This window comes from Puma concolor, chromosome B4, assembly GCF_028749965.1.
Source record: "Puma concolor isolate L17-30 chromosome B4, mPumCon1.1.hap2, whole genome shotgun sequence".
Lineage (NCBI taxonomy): Eukaryota > Metazoa > Chordata > Mammalia > Carnivora > Felidae > Puma > Puma concolor.
In genome coordinates this window covers 68,141,899-68,159,835 of record NC_141673.1, presented here as the reverse complement: position 1 = coordinate 68,159,835, position 17,937 = coordinate 68,141,899, and the positions used below count along the sequence as shown (strand labels likewise).

The window sequence follows — 17,937 nt, the reverse complement described above, 5'->3', positions numbered from 1 at the left end:
CTTTCTCTCTGCCCCTTCCCTGCTCATGGCCCCTCTCTCTCTCTCAAAATAAACAAATAAACTTAAAAAAAGAAAGATTAGGTGTGGCAATGAAATGAATAGGAACTGTGGGAGACCAGCAGGTGCCCACCAACGGCCTGCACCCCAGGCCAGGGGAGGGAGAGGAGCTACTTTTCCAGCCCCAGGTGGTCCAGCTTCCAGGGCAATTTGTTCCATCTCCCTCCTGCTTCGCTGTCACTGACCCTTTTCTGCTGTCCTGGACTGCAAACTTTGCTGGCAGGCTCACCTGTGTCATTTGAGGTCAGTTGGTGGGATGGACAGTGGGAAGATAGAGGAAGATTTAACTAACAGGCCTCGGGTGGGACTGCAGACAAGGGGAGACCAGACGATGGAAGAGCTGGGCCGGGGGTACCCGGGCCTGCTTCCACTTCCCTCAGCATCCCTGGGATTCTACCTTGGCTGTGGTTGATCCACAAGCGGGAGGAATGAGAGCCCAGTACCCTCATGGGAGCTCTACCTCCTGGAATCTGGAAGATTAAAGCCCTTCAATACTTGCCCAGGCACCTTCCCCTGAGGGCGGTTCCAGTTCAGCTCCCCCATCCTTTCCTGCCCATTCCTGGGGGTGGGGGACAGAGGCTGGGAGGTGGAATGCTAATGGGCACGGAGCCAAACCTTCCCAGGACTAGCAGGTCACAGCCAGCCGATCATGGGCCACTTTGACAGGGGTGGAGCGGGAGGAAAAGAGCATTGGGCTCCTGCCTTCTCCAGGTGGGGGAGGTAGGCAAACTGGAGGGAAGGCTGGATAGGGCTGGGGATCCGTGGGGAGCTGACGGAGACAAGAACAGGGACCCCCACACTTTCCTGGCTGGTGCTCAAACCAGTCAAGTGTGACAGGGGCAAGGGAACCATCACAGAAAACAGGCCCGTGATGGTGACTGTGGTGGCCGGAGGGTAAGGAGAGGCTGGGAGAGCAGGAGGGAAGGCAGGGACAGGTCTAGAGCTGTGTGGGAGGGAACAGGCCTGCCCAGCAGGCAAATGTGCTGTTCTGTGAATGTGCATAAATTAGTAGCCACTTTCTCCCTGCCAGCTTCTGCTTCTCAAGGGTTGTGTGTGTGTGTGTGTGTGTGTGTGTGCGCGCGCGGGCGCGCGCGCGCGCCTGTGTTCCGAATACCCAGAAGACACTGCATCTGACCTTGAGTGATCAGTGTTCAGAAGCGGCAGCTCCATTCCAGCTGTAGCCACTGTCCCTCAGGCTCAGAGTGCCTCTCCTTCTCCTTCACTCCTGCAGCTCTGTCCCAGCTTCCAGCCCACACCTGCCTTTGCCCCTGCCTTTCCCTGAGGCTGACCACCTGCACTGCCTCCTCCCCCTTGCCTCTTCCCAACGCTGGAGCCCTGCACAGCTCCAGTCTTCCACCCCATCCTAGGCCCGTGGCCTTCGTTCAGGACTCAGAGGCTGTACCCACTTGGCCCTCGTGTTTTTAATGTTCTAGCAGGAGCAGGTGCAGGAGCCCAAAGGAGGGCTCCTAGGAGGGCCCTGGTCCTGCTTGTGAAATGCCCAGTTCTCTCTGGATCTAGAGCACTGGCCAAGGATGGGCAGGGATGTGGGTAATCAGGCACGCAGGCCATGGAGAGAAGCCCCTTCCTGGCATCAGAGCAGACCCCAATCCTGTCCCCAAATCCCAGTCAGGAGTGGCTGGTGCCTGAGAAGAAGCTGAAAAGTCCAAAAACTATCTGACATCAGAAGCACTGCCCATTTCTTTCCTCCAGAGAGGACACAGTAACAGCCCAGAGGAGGTTACAAAGATGGGGTCCAGAGAGGGAAACAAGAGAGAGGAGATCTGCAGGTGTGACTGAGAGAGAGAGAGACAGGTTGCTCCCTCTACCCCTGGTGTCCGTCTTGGCCTGCAGGACAGGGAGGCAGCACCGGCTGCTCAGACCTCCCACCCCAGGCCTGGGCCTCAGGAAGTCCTTCCTGCCCTTGGCCTTGGCGCCGCCCCCTCCTCGAGAGGCTTTACCTCCAGAGAAATGGAGAGTCAGCGTACTCGACTTAAACACGATGCAGGGACAGGCACAGAGCCTCCCTCGGCATTTCTCTTCTCATTCCACAGAGGCCTCTTGAGGCCTGAATCCTGCTTTAATCCTCCCTGATGCCTTCGGTTCTCCCCCGGCCCCTGCTCCTCAGGCCTTAGCTGAAGGCAGGTGCCTTCCGGGGCCCTGGGAACCAGCTGCCCCCCCAACGGCCGGCAGGGCCACACATTGGATGCTCCCCACAGCCCAAATTCAATCACTTCCCAGTTAGTATTAGTGACCCCTCCTTCAAGAGAATGTGAGCTCCCAAAGGGCAGAAACTGGCTCTACCTTGTTCAGGCCAGCACACCCTTTGTAGTCAGGGCCCTGAACACAGAAGGTCCTCAGAAGAGGTTTCTTGAGTTCAGCAGGTAAATGAATCCCCCACTCCCCCCGACCCCTGTCTCCCGCGTGGGTCCTTTTTACCTCCCTTGTGGCTCCCCCCACATCTGTCTTCTTCCTGGTACCTTTCCATCCAGCTCTTGACCAATCTCCATTCCTGGCCCTGCCCTGCCACAGGCCATCTCTAGTCCATCCCCTCCCTCTTCCAGGAAGCACCCTTAAATGTGGCCACTCTTGAGGCCACTATTCTTGGGCTCCGTGCCCCGGACCAAGTGCAGGTGACAGCCTTATTTCTAGTCCCTTTACTTCACCCAGTGCCCTTGCAGCTGGACTGGAGTGGGACCCACATGTATTGATTAAGCTTCTGTGGTGACTTTCTCAGTCAATCAACCCAATCACCAAACTCCAATCAAAAGGACAAGCTGCATACAACTCTGTGCCAGGCTTTGTCCTGTGGGGAAAGGTCCGCACGCTCCTCTCCTGCCCTCAGCCCTACTGTTCCCTCACTCCCCACAGCTCTGGGAGTAAGTCTATATGGAGGTGAAGTTCAGGCACGCCCTCCCTCCCTCACCCCTCCCCCCCTCCTCACACAATAGCAACCCCACAGGGAAAGGGAAAGAGAGTTGGAGCAGGTACCTGTGACCGGGGCCTCAGATCCAAAGATGGAGGTCATCAGAGCACGCTAGGAGAAACTAGCAGGCCTGGGCCCCAGGATGCCCTCCCAAGCAGTACTGCGGGTGCAAACACACTCCCCCTCTCCCCACCCCTCTGCCTCTGGCTTAGCCTCTGATGCTAATTTAGCACTTGAGCTCAGACACCTGCTGCTTGTGCTGAGCATCTTCTCACTCAGCATCCTGCCCACTGTGTGGACTTCGAGGCTGTCCGTGGGCAGGCAGAGGAAGTGGGGTCTCCGCAAAAAGTCAGACTCTGATTAGTTTCATTCTCACTCGAAGAAGCAAAGACACCCACTTCCAGGGGCAGAAGTCAGCCCCAGCCCCAGGGAGGAGTACAAGCGGTGAGATTTGCAAGGTGACCCCTGGTGAGCCCACAACTCAGAATGTCTTCCTGCAGTCTGGACAGCTGGGATGCTCATGATGGGGCCAGACAGTGAGCCCCATTCGGTAGGTCACCTGCTCCTCCTCTCTAGAACAGTCTTTCCCACTCTGGTCGATGAGCCTGGCCTCAGGAGAAAGACAAAGCTACAGGAGGTGGGAATGGAGTGTGGTGGGGATCTTATTCAGGGTTCTCAGCCTTGAACTCCACAAAAGCTGGGGGTGGGCAAGGGGGCCATGCGATGTCTGGGGAGAATCTTGTGGAACTCACTACCTAAATTCAGGCACAGGAGATTTTTAGCTCAACCTTGTAACTCTGGGTCTCGGGACACAAGGTTGGAGGAGACTGCCCCCTGGAGCTAGGATCGAAGAATTCTTGGGATCAAGAGTCAGATGCTCTACCAACTGAGCCAGCCCAGGAGCCATTAGGATCGAAGAATTCTTAATGGACAGCCGGCCGTTCTTATATTCATTGCACAAATCTTTATCGAGTTCCTCCCCATGCACCCGGCGTTAGACTAGGTACTGGGAATACAGAAGTAATGAAGGCAGGCAATAGCGTGCCGATCACCGTTTGCCCTACACTAAGGGATTTCCTGGGATGTGGAACTTTTAGTGGTAAAACCAGGACAGTCCTGGGCAAACCAAGAGGAGGTGGTCCCTAACAAATAAAGCCCCCACCCTCCTGGAGGTTATATTCCGGTGGCTCCAGAAGTGGGGGTCAAAGGGAAAACACACACAATTTCACATAGTGATAGATGCCATGAAAGACATAAAATCAGGTGGCGGATTGTACTTGAGACAGGGGGGACTGCATTGTCTCTTTGCGGAAGTAGAGTCTGAGCTGACGAACGATGGTGAGACATCAATCTTATGGGCACTCGGAGAAGAGATATCCAAAAACGCCACGGCAGGAACAAGCTTGGCACATGCGAGAAACCGAAAGAAGGCCTGTGTGCCGGGATTGGAATGAGCAGTCGGATTAGTGGGGGCTGGCAAGGCCCTGACCTGTTTACCCCAAGAGAGATGGGAAGCCGACAGAAGGATTAAGCAGGGCAGTACCACGTTCCAGTTGTTAGTTTTAAAAGATCATACCAGCTGCTGGCTGGAGGATGGACTGGAGGGAAGGGACAGGCACAGGAAGACCGGTTAGGAGGCCGTTACAAGTGGGCAGGTGGCGATGATGGCAGCTGGACTAGGGTGGTGACCGGGAGAAGGAGAAGAAGGACAGGGCAGACCCGACTGTCCTTGCTAATGAATTGGATGTGGGGGTGAAGGAAAGAGAAGACTCAGAAATGATGCTGGGGTTTGGGGCTGGAGCCATAGTAAACAAGGACGTGCCCCAGAGGGCAGGAGAGGTCCCTCTGTCCAGGAGAGGGAGGAGGGAGCCCTGACAGGTCCAATAAACTCGGCCAACTGGAATACAGCTCGGTGGTGTTATCCTTGACGTGGGACAGTGTGGGGGAGATATATGTCTGGAATGTGTCTGCTTTGGGGGAGTGAGGAAGAAATGTCTTAGGAGGCAAGATGCCTGCAGGTGGGATTTAGAGTCTGTCTTAGTATTGGTGGAACCCAATTTATTATTTTTTTTTAATTTTTTTTTCAACGTTTATTTATTTTTGGGACAGAGAGAGACAGAGCATGAACGGGGGAGGGGCAGAGAGAGAGGGAGACACAGAATCGGAAACAGGCTCCAGGCTCCGAGCCATCAGCCCAGAGCCTGACGCGGGGCTCGAACTCACGGACCGCAAGATCGTGACCTGGCTGAAGTCGGACGCTTAACCGACTGCGCCACCCAGGCGCCCCTGGTGGGACCCAATTTAAAAGCGACTCCTGAGAGACTGATAGTCCAGACAGGTTATGCAAATGGGATATGTTTACATGACCTGAAATGAGATGAGTGTACTAGCTTAGCAGGGTGAGCTGTAACAACCTGCAAATCTCCGTGGTTTAGCACAACAAAGGTGTAGTTTTCACTCCCATTACAGTTGCACGAGGACAGAATGAGTGGTTTTGTTTCATTCATTCATTCATTCATTCATTCATTCATTCAGGGATCCCAGGCTCTTGCCATCATGTGGTGCTGCCATCTTCAACATGCGGCCCCTCAAACCATCAAAGAACGGAAATAGGGAACTGAGGGCCCATGGAAGATTTTCACGGGTCCGGCCTGGAAACGGCACACATTGCTTCCGCTTTGATTCCGTTGTTCAAAACTCAATCCCATGGCATCAATTTAACGGCAAGGACACTGGGAAGTGTTCCAAGTTCAAATTGGATGGGTAATGTGCCAGAAGAAGAGCCCTTAATGGTGAGCATTAGTGAGCAGGGAGAGTGGCTATCCGTCTTGTTGGGGGAGCGGGCAGTGCCGTCTGTCTCGGGTTGGGATGGGCGCGTGCTCTCTGAAAGTACCTTGGAGAAGAAGCTGACGTAGGAAGACGTGTAGGTGCGGGGCACGCTCGTGTGCTTTGCAGAACAGAACAGAATCCTTCCATCCGTTCCCATTCTCATGGCCTTCCTCCAGGTGAGATCTTAATGATGCCACCCCTGACCACCGAAAGAGCCTCATGAATGCTTTCTCTGCTACGATTTTCTTCTCCCGTCAAATCTAACCTGGATATCACAGTCTAAATAACCTTCCTAAGGCCTGGCTTGTGTCATGCCACGTCTGTTCAATGATGACAATAACAACAATTTTTAAAAAATTTTTTTTAAATGTTTTACTTATTTTTGAGACACGGAGGGACAGAGCATGAACAGGGGAGGGTCAGAAAGAGGGAGACACAGAATCCGAAACAGGCTCCAGGCTCTGAGCTGTCAGCACAGAGCCCGACGCGGGGCTCGAACTCACGGACGGAGAGATCACGACCCAAGCCGAAGTCGGCCGCTTAACCGACAGAGCCACCCAGGCGCCCCAATAGCAACAATTTTAAGAGCGGCGACGATAACTCGTTGAGCTACAGTGTCGAGTACTTTAACTGCGGTGTCTCAACATATCTCAGTTGTTATAACAAGCCTATGAAGTATCATCGTCATTCCCATTATACAGACAGAGGTCCTGAGAAGTCACTGTGCCGTCTAACACGGTAGGCACTAGCCATGCGTGGCTATTTAAATTAAAATGGAAAACAATGAAAAATCCAGCTCCTCGGTCACGCTAGCCGCGTATCGAATACTCAGTAGCCGCGTATGTGTAGTAGCAAATATTTTGGAGAGTGTAGACATAGGGCCTGTTCTTGGCAAAAAGTTCAGTTGAATTATGGGAACCTGCCTAGGGTCATGCAGTGAGCGGTGACCCCATCTGAGTGTAAGATCTTCCGACGGTACCACATCGCCTCTACAATCAAGAAGTTTCAGCCTGCTCTTAACCATTTTGTACGACCTGGGCCAGCTGTGGTTAGATCGTTATTTCTCCTTCATTTCTTGTACAGTCTCATACTGCGGCATGACACGTTTGCTCACTGCTCTGCAATACTCCCACCGCGTCTGCTCATAACATTTGTGGTCTCCTCCTTTCTGTCTGCCCCGCTAATTAATTCCTATACGACCTTTAAGGTTCAAATAGCTTCAATAGCTGTGGCATCAGTTCCTTCTTTTTAATTTAATTTAATTTATTTATTTTGAGAGAGAGAGTACGCGCAGGAGAGGGGCAGAGAGAGGGAGAATCCCAAGCAGCATGGGGCCCTACACGGGGCTCCAATCCATGAACCGCGAAATCATGAGCTCAGCCGAAATCAGGATTGGATGCTTAAACGACTGAGCCACCCAGGCGCCCCAAGTCAGTTACTTCTTTTTCATTCTCACTGCCTCTCACCTTTCAGACTCTGCTCATCTCTTGCCCTGGCAGCCATACCGCTACTGTTAATCATACTTGCTGACATTTAATTGAGCATCTACTAAGTGACAGGCACTCTTCTAAGCACCGGCCCCTCATCACAAAACTCAAAGTAGGTATCACGGCTGTCCCCACTTTACAGATGAGGTCATTAAGACACAGGACAGGTGAAGGACTTGTCCAGATGAGCTCTCTACTCCTAGTCTTTTCACAGGCATTTCATCCTCATGCTAGTTTCTGGGAACATTTCTAGAACACAGAATTCTTACCTCCCTCCCCCGAGGAGGAGGACAGCCTCCCGAGCAGAGCGCAAAGGCCCTTTACGTTCAGAACCTTTCTGACTTCAAAACCCACCACTCCATCCACTGACCACAAACTATTTCTAGTTTCCTGAATCTGAATCTGTCATGTTATTTCTCCCCTCTGGGCTGCAGACACGCTGTTCCCTCTGCCTGGAGTGTTATCCCGGTAAGCCAGCTCTGAAGCCACCTATGGCAGCGCACCCTGGACCACGGGGCTTGCTCCCTCCTCTGACTCCATCACTGGCTCCCCAAGAAGGGTTGGGTGCTGAGCTTACCACATGAAAATTACTTCTCATTAAACAATATGCCTTCCAATGGGGCGCCTGGGTGGCTCAGTCAGTTGAGCATCTGACTTCAGCTCAGGTCACGATCTCGTGGTCCACGGGTTCGAGCCCCACGTCGGGCTCTGGGCTGACGGCTCGGAACCTGGAGCCTGCTTCTGATTCTGTGTCTCCCTCTCTCTCTGCCCCTCCCCCGTTCATGCTCTGTCTCTCTCTGTCTCAAAAATAAATAAACGTTAAAAAAATTAAAATAAAAATATGCCTTCCAAGCCATGGATGAACGGTCTTTTTTTTTTTTTTTAAGAAGCTCCCCAGACTATTCTGAAGTGAGGCAAATGTGGTTTAAATGGTTTATATCACTTCTTGGGCAATTAATCATGCCCTGCCTGGACTCCTTGTGATGATCACCTTTATCATTATCTATTTATTTATTTATTTATTAACTTTTTTATTTATTTTTGAGACAGAGAGAAACAGAGCATGAACGGGGGAGGGGCAGAGAGAGAGGGAGACACAGAATCGGAAGCAGGCTCCAGGCTCCGAGCCATCAGTCCAGAGCCCGACGCCCGACGCGGGGCTCGAACCCACGGACCTCGAGATCGTGACCTGAGCTGAAGTCGGACGCTTAACCGACTGAGCCACCCAGGCACCCCTCATTATTTATTTTTTAAGTCGTTGCTGTTGTTTGTTTTGGAGAGAGAGAGAGGTTGAACGTTTGCGCGGGGAGGGAGGGGCAGAGGGAGAGAGAGAAGGAGAATCCCAAGCAGGCTCCACGCTTAGCGAGGAGCCCCACGTGGGGTTCCATGTGACGACCTGATCATGACCTGAGCCGAAATCAAGAGTCTGAGGCTTAACCGGCTGAGCCACCCAGGCGCGCCTCACATTTACCGTTACTTAATGCTTCCCTCATCCACCGCATTCATCTATATTCAACAATGTTCACTAAGGGGCTACTATGTGACAGGCACTCTTGGAGGTGTTCATGGGAGGGGAAGTGAGAAGGTCCCTGGCTCACGGAGTTTACCTTCTGGAAGGGTGTGGTGGGCAGAATAATTGCCTCCCTGACATGTGCATGCCCCAGTCTCCAGAATCTGTGAATATGTTACTTCACATGGCAAAAGAGATTTTGCCGGTGTGATTAAATTAAAGGATCCTGAGATGGAAAAACCAGCTTGGATTACCCAGGTTCTTAATCACAAGTGTCCTTACAAGGGAAGAGGGAGGCAGCAGAGTCGGCAAGAGAGAAGACGTGACAGCACAGGCAGAGGTCAGGGTAACGTGATTGTTAGCTTTGAAGATAAAGGAAGAGAACCCTGAGTCAAGGAATGTGGGTGGTTCTAGAAGCTGGAAAAGGCAAGGAAACAGATTCTCCCCTGCCATCTCCTTGATGTTAGCCCAGTGAGATCCATTTTTAGACTCCTGACCTACAGAACGATGCGATAATAAATGTTTGTTGCTTGAGGCCATTACATTCGTGGTGATTTGTTAGAGCAGCAAAAGGAAACTAATGGAGATACAGGCGACTTGTTTTGCGCAGGTATGTGATGGCCCTCCCCACCTAGATCGTATGTGCTTGAGGGCTCTGGGTTCTGTTTGATGTTCCCTCCCAGCTCCCAGTAGGAAGTTGGTGTCACAGTGGTAGTTCAATATACTCCTGCTATAGATTCTGAGAGTGGGGATGACGTTTGGTAGGGATTTGGGGTGGGGGAGGGGGAGGATGAGGCTCGTGGAGATGAAAGGAAGGGGAAGCTGTCAGGGTGAGCGAGGTGTCACAGCGCTGGCGTTCTCATTCTTCACGGTGAAGTATCCCCCGAGGTGCGCGTAAAGAAGTCCGGGGGAGGGAATCTGGTGGATCGGGGCAGGGTGGAAGGAATCCTATCCACTGTGCACGTTCCTATTTCCCAATTTTTATATCTTAATTTTTAAGGAGAAATTGACAGGGAATTTTAAACGAGACTTTTATACTGAGATAAACATGTTAAAGCAGTCACCGCCGCCGGCTTGTGTACACGTGTTTCCGGGCCCCGTCCAGGCCCAAATATCGAGTCCGCGGACGAGCCCCGGCACCCGCCTCGTTACCAGGCGCCCCCCAGACCAGCCCGGAGGCCCAACGGCCTCGCTTGGCGGAGCTCCGGCCCCGCGCGGTGAGGTTCCGGGCGCGGGCGGCCTCCGGCCGGGGAGGGCGCTGTGCCGGCGGCGCGGGGGGCGGGCCGGGGGCGGAGCGCGGGGCGGCCGGCGGCTCCCGGCTCCCGGCTCCCGGCTCGCGCGGCTCGCCGCCCCGGCCCCGGCCCTGCACCTGTGACTGTCGCGGCGCTCGCCCTCCCCGCCCGGCGCCCGCGGCCCCCATGGCCCCGTCCCGCCTGCAGCTCGGCCTCCGCGCCGCCTACTCCGGCCTTAGCTCCGCGGCCGGCTTCTCCATCTTCCTCGTCTGGACCGTGGTGTACAGACAGCCGGGGACCGCGGCCATGGGGGGGCTCGCAGGTACCCCAGGGCGCGCGGCGTCGGCGGCGGGGGGGGGGGGGGAGGGAGGGGGGCTCCGGGTCCCGGCTGCGGGCGCGCGGCTGCGGGAGGCGCTGTCAGCTGCTCCCGGAGGCTCCCCGCGGGCCGCGCTGCCCCGGGGACCGGGGCGGGGGCGGGGAGCTGTTTACCCAAAACCGTCCGTGGGCAGCGCAGGCCCCGCGCGGGCCCGGGCGCCGGCGGGAGCCGATGCCCGCCCGAGCCCGCCTCGGCCCGCCTCCGCCGTTTGCACGAACCTGCCGCGCCGCCGGCGGGGCTGCCGGGTGACAGCGTCCTCCCCGCGCGCCGGCTTCCCCCGCCACCCTCCAGGCGGCCCCCCAGCCACACACACACACGCCTGTGCCGGGGGATCTCCGCTCCTCAAGCGCCCCTTGCCAGGCGGCCGGGTGAGGCAGAGGAGGAGTAAGTGGAAAGGAGGGCTGGGGGTTCCTGGGGAAGCCCCTCTCCTCCAGCCAGTGCTGACCCCACCCCCAAATAGAGCCCTCAGCGGAGACCGGGGCGGGGGGGGGGGGGGCGGACCGCGCTAGGGATCTGATGGAAACTGGACATTTTCTTCCCAGCACGTCGGCGTGTCTTTGCCGCCCCTTGGCTGTGGCTCCTCTGGCAAGGTCTGCTGAACCCCGCGCTGGCTGCCTTTTCTGTGCTTTAAAGAGGAGAGGGGAGGCGAGCGCCAGCTAGAGTGAGAACGTCAGGGTGCTGGTGGAGGCAGGGTCCTCACCAATGCGCTGTCTTCGCTGTGCACCTTTGGGCACGCAACTAACCTCTCTGTGTCGTACAATTGGCGTGAAGACAAAACATGTTATTTCTACTTGCCAGCATTGCTTTCTAATACTTTCTGTGTGTCAGGCACTGTGTAGAGCAACCTGTTTCTATCATCTTATTTAATCTTTACATTAATCCTATGTAGGCATTATCATTGTGCCCATTTTACAGATAAGGCTTAAACTGAAGCTTAAATAAATAGCTGGCCCAGGGTTACACAGCTACATGAGATAATATGTGTGGGAAAAGAACTTTGGGAAAGAATGCATATAAGGATATTACTATTGCATGTGGTGACCTGATTCCGTTCTTAAAATCCTCTGCCCCAAAGAGTCCTAAATGTACTAACTGAAAGTAACTGTATTTACTCATTGCCACCAAGCTTACTGAGTGCCATCCCTGGTAGAGGAGGAAGGGGAGGTGGGATTTCTGCCTTAAAAGAGGAGCATACATAACCACAGCCTAAGCAATGCCAAACGGAGCCCTTTGGGGGGCACCAAGGCAGGGCACAGGGTACCCTGGCTGGGATGCTCTCATGCCTACCTAGATGCACCCCCCCCCCCCACCTGTGGGTTTCAGTCCTCCCTGGAGGCAGCCAGTCCATCGTTGCTCGGTTATCTACAGACCCCTGGCTCCCCCTCTGCGCCCCCTGTCCCCCAGCTACTTTGTTCCCGAAGGTTCTCTTCTTGAAGTTTTGTGTTGTTCCTGTTGGCCCTGCTGCTTTCTTTCCCGTTGGGAAGGGGTGTCTTCAGGCCAGGCCCTGTGGCTGCACTGAGACCTGAGATGAAGGGGCTGCTTGGGGCTGAGGAGGAAGGGGGTCAGAGATAGTGTGTTAGAGTCTGGCCCAGGGGGGCTGAGCCCCGCCTAGCCATGTGACCTTGGGTGCATTGATGCTTCCTGGGCTTCCTGGGCCTCCCCCCTGTGGGAGGAGGTATCACTGAAAGAGGTGATCTTGGAGGCCCCCCTCCAGGTCGGAAATGCTAGTGTAGGGCTCTCTTTCTCTCTCTCTCTGCAGTGTTCATTTCGCAGCTGCCTCTTGGAAGGCTGTGGAAAAGGTCCTGTGGCTTGGGCTCCAGGGAGTGTGGGGTTTCCCTCTGACCCAAATTCTGCCCTCTCTCCCTCTGGGAAGGCTTCCCTCGGCCTCTGAGGCAGGCCGGCTGTGGTGTGGCCTGCCGGGAGAGGTGCTAGGCCAGCCAGCAGCTGGAGCAGGGTGCCGGCGCCTCCCCGACAGTCTGGCCTTCCAGACGAGCAGGAGGTGGCAACAGAAGAGCCAGGCTGCCTGGTGGTGGTGCAGCGGGTGGGGGGAGGGGTCGCCAGGTCATGGCCCCCCTCCCCTGCCCTCTCCACCCTGAGTGGGTTCTGAGAGAGTCTGCAGCCAGTCAGCCTCCTTCCTCTTTTGGGGGTGAAGCATCAGCAGATTTACTGACTTGTGAGCACCCCACTTCTGACTTGGCATTTTCCAGCGCAGAAACTGCTGAGTCACCAGAGGGCAGCCCCAGCACACTCCTTCTCCCCTGCATGGGTGGAGACCCACCCTCGTCCACCTTGATGGGTGTCTGGGAAGAAGCGGCTTGGAGGAAAGGCATTTGCGGAGGAAATGGTTTTGCTGTGGGAATCCTGGGGAAACACAGACTCTTGCCCCAGGTCTGGTAGACCGAGGAAAGATAAAAAGAACAGAAAAGTTGCTCAAGGAATCTAAATGGCCCACATGAGCTGAGAGGGAGAGGAGCACTGGGGCCCGGGGCCTCGCTTTCCCCTAGGGCAGGGGTGGAAGGCAGGGGTGCAAGAACAGAGCGGAGCCTTGGCCTGCGCTCCCAGTTACCTGAATTTCTCTGTGGGCTCCCTTGGCCTCCTCCTGGCTCCTCACCAACCCAGCCACTGGTGATATTCTCACTGACCACCTCTGCTCCTTCCTTGCCCTTATCCTGTTAGCCGTGAGCCCCAAGTGGAGCAGGGGCTCCACTCATTGAAGCAGGTGAGATGAGGAGTGAGGGGTGAGGTCTGGCGTGGGCATGCAGGCGGGGGCAACTGTCCATTCTGCCCTGAATTGGACAGACCAGGCTTCCTGGAATCCAGAGCGTCCTGGGGAAGAGAGCAGACCTGGGGGACAATTGCTTCCTGCCTGAGGTATGGGAGGGGACCAGTGGAGGCTCCTGATCACCTTGGGAGAGGCCCCTGTTCCAAGGGCAGTGGTGGGAGCCTGCTTCCAGAAGTGGCTTGTGTTTGTCTGGAGGCAAGGCCTGTGTGCAGGGGAAGTGAGAAGTGGGTATTGTGCCTGCTTATTAACAAAGAACGAGTACATGGAACACCCAAAATGACCATCTTCCTTTTCCTAGCACTTTCTGGTACATGGGGGAGGGGGAGTTCTGGGGGCCCTGCTGCAGCATGGCCAGTGGACTAAGAGATGGCATTTCCACAGTCCCCTATTTCAGCATTTCCTAACCCAGAAATTGCTGAGTCACAGAGGAATAACTCTGACCTCCTTATTTTTCTCCTGAGCCGGCTCCAGAATCCTTGAGTGCTAACAGATCTTAGAGCTTCTCTACTCAGGCCCCTCCATGGAGGACTGAGGAAGAGGGTAAGCAGAGCAGCCCCACGCAGAAGCCCATTAGACTGTTCCTTGGATGCGCTCAGTGACCATATGCCGCCTTCCTAGGGCCCTTTAGAACCCAGTGGCATCCCCGGATGAACTTAGGATGCCTGTGAGAGGTCTGGGAGATGCTTCTGGGAAGGGTGGCCAGATGCCCTGCTCCAGATCGTATAAGATGTAAGCCGAAGCCATGAGCCACCTCTGGCTTGCTCCAGCTTGCTGTCTAGGCGGGGATGGATAGATGCTTGTTCCCGCTCGCCCTGATCTCAGGGCTGGAGGCGCCCACGGTCCAGGCCCCAGACCCCTGCAGAAGGTTGGGGTGGGGAGGAGCGGAGCTGGGAGAGTGCAGGTCAGACAGGGTGGGAGGGGAGGCTGGGGGCGGGGCTGGCAGGGCTGAGCCCTCTCTAGGCTGGAAGCCTGGGGTCGCTGAGTTTCCACGCCGGCAGGACCTCTGGGTTCACCCATTTCTAGATGTGGAAACACAAGGCTCTGAGAGGTCATGAGCAGCACAGCGGTGCCAGGCCCCAGGCTTCCTGGCTTCCAGTCTCGTGGTTTGCTGTCCCTTGCCAGGCTGCCTGAATTGTGACAGCTTCTGAGCTGATAACCAGAGCATAGTTCTGTGATGATGCTCCCCCCCTGCCAGCCTCTTTTTCCCTCCTAACTTAAAAATGTATATATATGAAAAATCTTGGGCATGTACAAAAGGATAGATGATTTAATGAACTCCCTTCTACTTAGCACCCGGCCTAAGAAAATACCACCGATTCAGTTGAAGCACTCTCCCACCCCCAATCTCCTGTCAACTTCCCTTCCTTCTCTCCCTTGCCCAAGATAACCACTTTCCCCAACCAGATGCCCACCCTTCCTATGCACATATGCTATTCTGCATGTAGTGTGTGTGACTGTCTTTTTGAAAGGTCTCCTGACTCCTAGGATCCAGCAGCCCGTGTAGCCCACACCCAGGTAGAGAGCTTACAGCTGGCTTTGCCGCGTTCCTCATTCCTTCCTTGCTGGGACCCCGTGGCCCTGCTCCAGACCCTTGCCAATGGCATTGGTATTTGTTCCACTCATGGGGCTGCACCGGCAGGCACGGCCTGGCACAGAGGGCACTCATTGTAGTGGCTGAGTGGCAGCTGGCATCTTAGTTTGCCCCGAGGGCAGGCCCAGGAAAGGCTGGGGTGTCTGGCCTGCCCTCTCAGCAAACTAGAGGGAGTGAGGTCGGGTCTAGCCAAGAGCAAGAAGGCCACTTGGGTGCTGGGTGGCATTGGGGGGGGGGTCTCCCTGCCGGGCTTCCTCACTCTGCAAGACCAGTCCAGGGAGTTGCGAAAGGGCCAAGAGGTCAGCCACAGGCCTCGAGGTGTCTGGGTTTTGGCCTCTGAGGGCCAGGTAGAGCAGGAGCATCAGGGTGAGAGGGCCACTTCCCCCCTCAGTGGCCCTCAGGGTAGGGAGTCACAGGTCCTCAGAAAACAGGCTGGACTGCATTGATTCCCAAACCTGCTGATGTCAGGACCCCTTCACACCCTTGAAAAGTAGGGAAGCCCCGAGGAAATTGTGTGTACGTGGGTTCTGTCTATCCATACGCACCATACTAGAAATTAAGACCCAGAACATTTTCAAGCACTTTGAAGCAATATTAAAAATAACCTTGCGTCGCCACAAATAACATTTTTGTGTAAGAAATATTCATGTTTTTCAAAACAAAAAAATTAGGGAGAAGAATGGCATGGTTCCCTATTTTTGCACATCACTTCAACATCTGGCTTAACAGAAGGCACCTAGATTCTCTTAATCTGCTTTTGCATTCAAGTCCTGGCCAGGGGCCTTGGAGCCTCCAGAACACTCCACTCCGCAGTCATGAGGCAGTGAAAGGCCAACATTATCTTAGTAGTATTATGTAAACAGCTCTGGCCTCTGGGACAGAAAGGGCCCTGGGGTCGCCTGGGTCCCCGGGGCTGAAGGCCTGTGGGGGGGGGGGGGCGGGGAACGGTGGCTCGCTCCCTGGGCTGACGAGTCTGTCCCCCGCAGGTGTGCTGGCGCTATGGGTGCTGGTGACGCACGTGATGTACATGCAGGATTACTGGAGGACCTGGCTCAAAGGGCTGCGTGGCTTCTTCTTCGTGGGCGTCCTCTTCTCAGCAGTCTCCATCGCCACCCTCTGCACCTTCCTGGTGCTGGCTGTCACCCGACACCAGAGTGAGGGCGGGTCAGGGAGGGAAGGGCATGGGAGGGCCATTGGGAGGGGGGGTGGGGGCTTAGGAGCAGACCCGGGATTCTGGTCCTGGTTCCAAAGCTTGTGTCCAAGGGACTCGGGCAGATCACTTAGCCTCCCGGTGCCTGGCTTTTCTGTGTTAAGGAGGGGAATGAGTACCCACCCCTAGGGGTGGCAGGGTTCAGTGAACTGCGTGCGAAGTGTTGAGCGGGGGTGTGCGCGCTGGAGGTCCGCAGTGACGGGTGTTATTAGCAGAACGGGTCAGTCCTTCCGCCCAGCTCTGGGATGGGAGCGCCCCCTGGTGGCTGCGACCAGCAAGCAGGCAAAGGCCCTTCCTGCCCCTAGGAAGTCTAATGCTCAAGCAGGTTGGAAGCGGCCCAGGGTAAATGCAGGAAGGCCCAGTACAGGATACAGACCTGTGTTTGGCCAGTCCTGACCTTCCCTCATCCCCACTGCCTCCTGCCTGCAAACCCTGAATACTTTAAAACAGGTATCACACTCCATCTCTACTGGAGTTTGTGGGGAGGGGTGGCCCCGGGCTGGCGGCATGGTGGCTGGGGTCCAGGGCAAGGCCCTCTCAAGTCGCGGTTGGGTTCCTGTCCCCTGCAGGCCTCACAGACCCCAACAGCTACTACCTCTCCTGCGTCTGGAGCTTCATCTCCTTCAAGTGGGCCTTCCTGCTCAGCCTTTATGCCCACCGCTACCGGGCTGACTTCGCCGACATCAGCATCCTCAGCGACTTCTGACCCGAGGGGTGAGGTTTCTGGACCCCGGAGGTCCTCAGGACCTGGACTCAGCCTCTGAGACACCAGACAGGCCTGCCACACCCCCCTGGAAACCCTAGATCTGTGGCAGAAGATACACAGCAAGAGGACTGCGGTCTCCCCGGAAGCTGTCCTGCTCCCGTTGTGGGGGAGATCCGGGTGCAGCGGAAAGGGGTCCTTCCTGCCAAGTTGCTCCTCCTCAGCCTGGCTGGAGGGCAGCTTTAGACCTTTTCAAATGGATCTATTTTCTTAGCGCTCAGTGAGGAATCTTCGCAAGGAGGGCCAGGGCAATGAGTCAAGGGGTAGGGCAGTGAGCCGTGACCTATGCCTGGGGGCACTCTCCCTCAGGCCAGGCTGGGAACCTGGGAGGTCAGGCCAAGTAAGGGATCTCTAGTAGAGGCCTCTCAGGCCCCAGCCCCAACACCCCATCCTGTTGTCCTTGAGAGTCAGGTAGCTTAACTCCTCAATCCCAGGGATGGCAATACTTGACTCTCTTTTTCCCAAGGCCTGGGGACCTGAGAGTTTAGTGTCCCTCATCACCCCAGAGCCGGTCTCCCATGAGCGTGCTAGAACCAGTCATCTTCGCCATACCCAAGCCCTCTCTTTTACACATACCGCCCTCCCCAAGCAGGACTCCCTGAACGAGGCCAGACTAAGTGTCTGGGAAAGGTGCCCTGCCCCCAGAAGGGCTTTGGGGAAGGGGGCAGCATGGTGCGGGCTGGAAGGAACCCCTCAGCTCCGTGCCCGGGCACCTCCAGCCCTACATTTCCATCCCTTCTCACATGCATTATCCCTAGCCACGAGACACCCCACCGACCCTGCCCCTGCCCACTGCCCTTCACCTAGAGCTTTTGTCTTTTTTAATCTCCTTTCTGAAGGACAACATCTGCTTTTCTGCCTATACACTGGCACAAGGGCTCACCTAACTCGGGAGGGAAGGAGCTATTGTTACATAGATCTTTTTTATGTTAGGCTGCCATGTTGCACGGTCTACCCTCTCCCCACCTGATGTGTCCTGCCCTTCAGCTCTTTGCCTTATCTGTGTCACTGTCACTTTAGCAGAAATACAGCAGCCATTTGTATCAGATAGCCTCTGGTGGTTCCTTGTGGGGCGGGAATCTTGCGGGGAGTGGGGGAGGTGCCGTGGGAGCGGTAGGCAGGAAGGGCGGTGGTGGAGGGTCTCTAGTTAAACGGTCTCCTTAGCTCAAGTTGTGCC

The 17,937-nt window shown here is 55.6% G+C and overlaps 1 protein-coding gene across 1 annotated transcript; it reads left to right on the top strand.

Moving 5' to 3' along the window:
• Nucleotides 1-10,102: 10,102 nt before the first annotated feature.
• SLC48A1 (solute carrier family 48 member 1) lies at nt 10,103-17,808 on the top strand. Its single transcript, XM_086713580.1, has 3 exons — nt 10,103-10,360; nt 15,774-15,941; nt 16,567-17,808. Exons 1-3 carry the CDS (start codon nt 10,225-10,227, stop codon nt 16,701-16,703), a joined length of 441 nt encoding a protein of 146 aa, XP_086569706.1. The 5' UTR covers nt 10,103-10,224; the 3' UTR covers nt 16,704-17,808.
• Nucleotides 17,809-17,937: the final 129 nt, after the last annotated feature.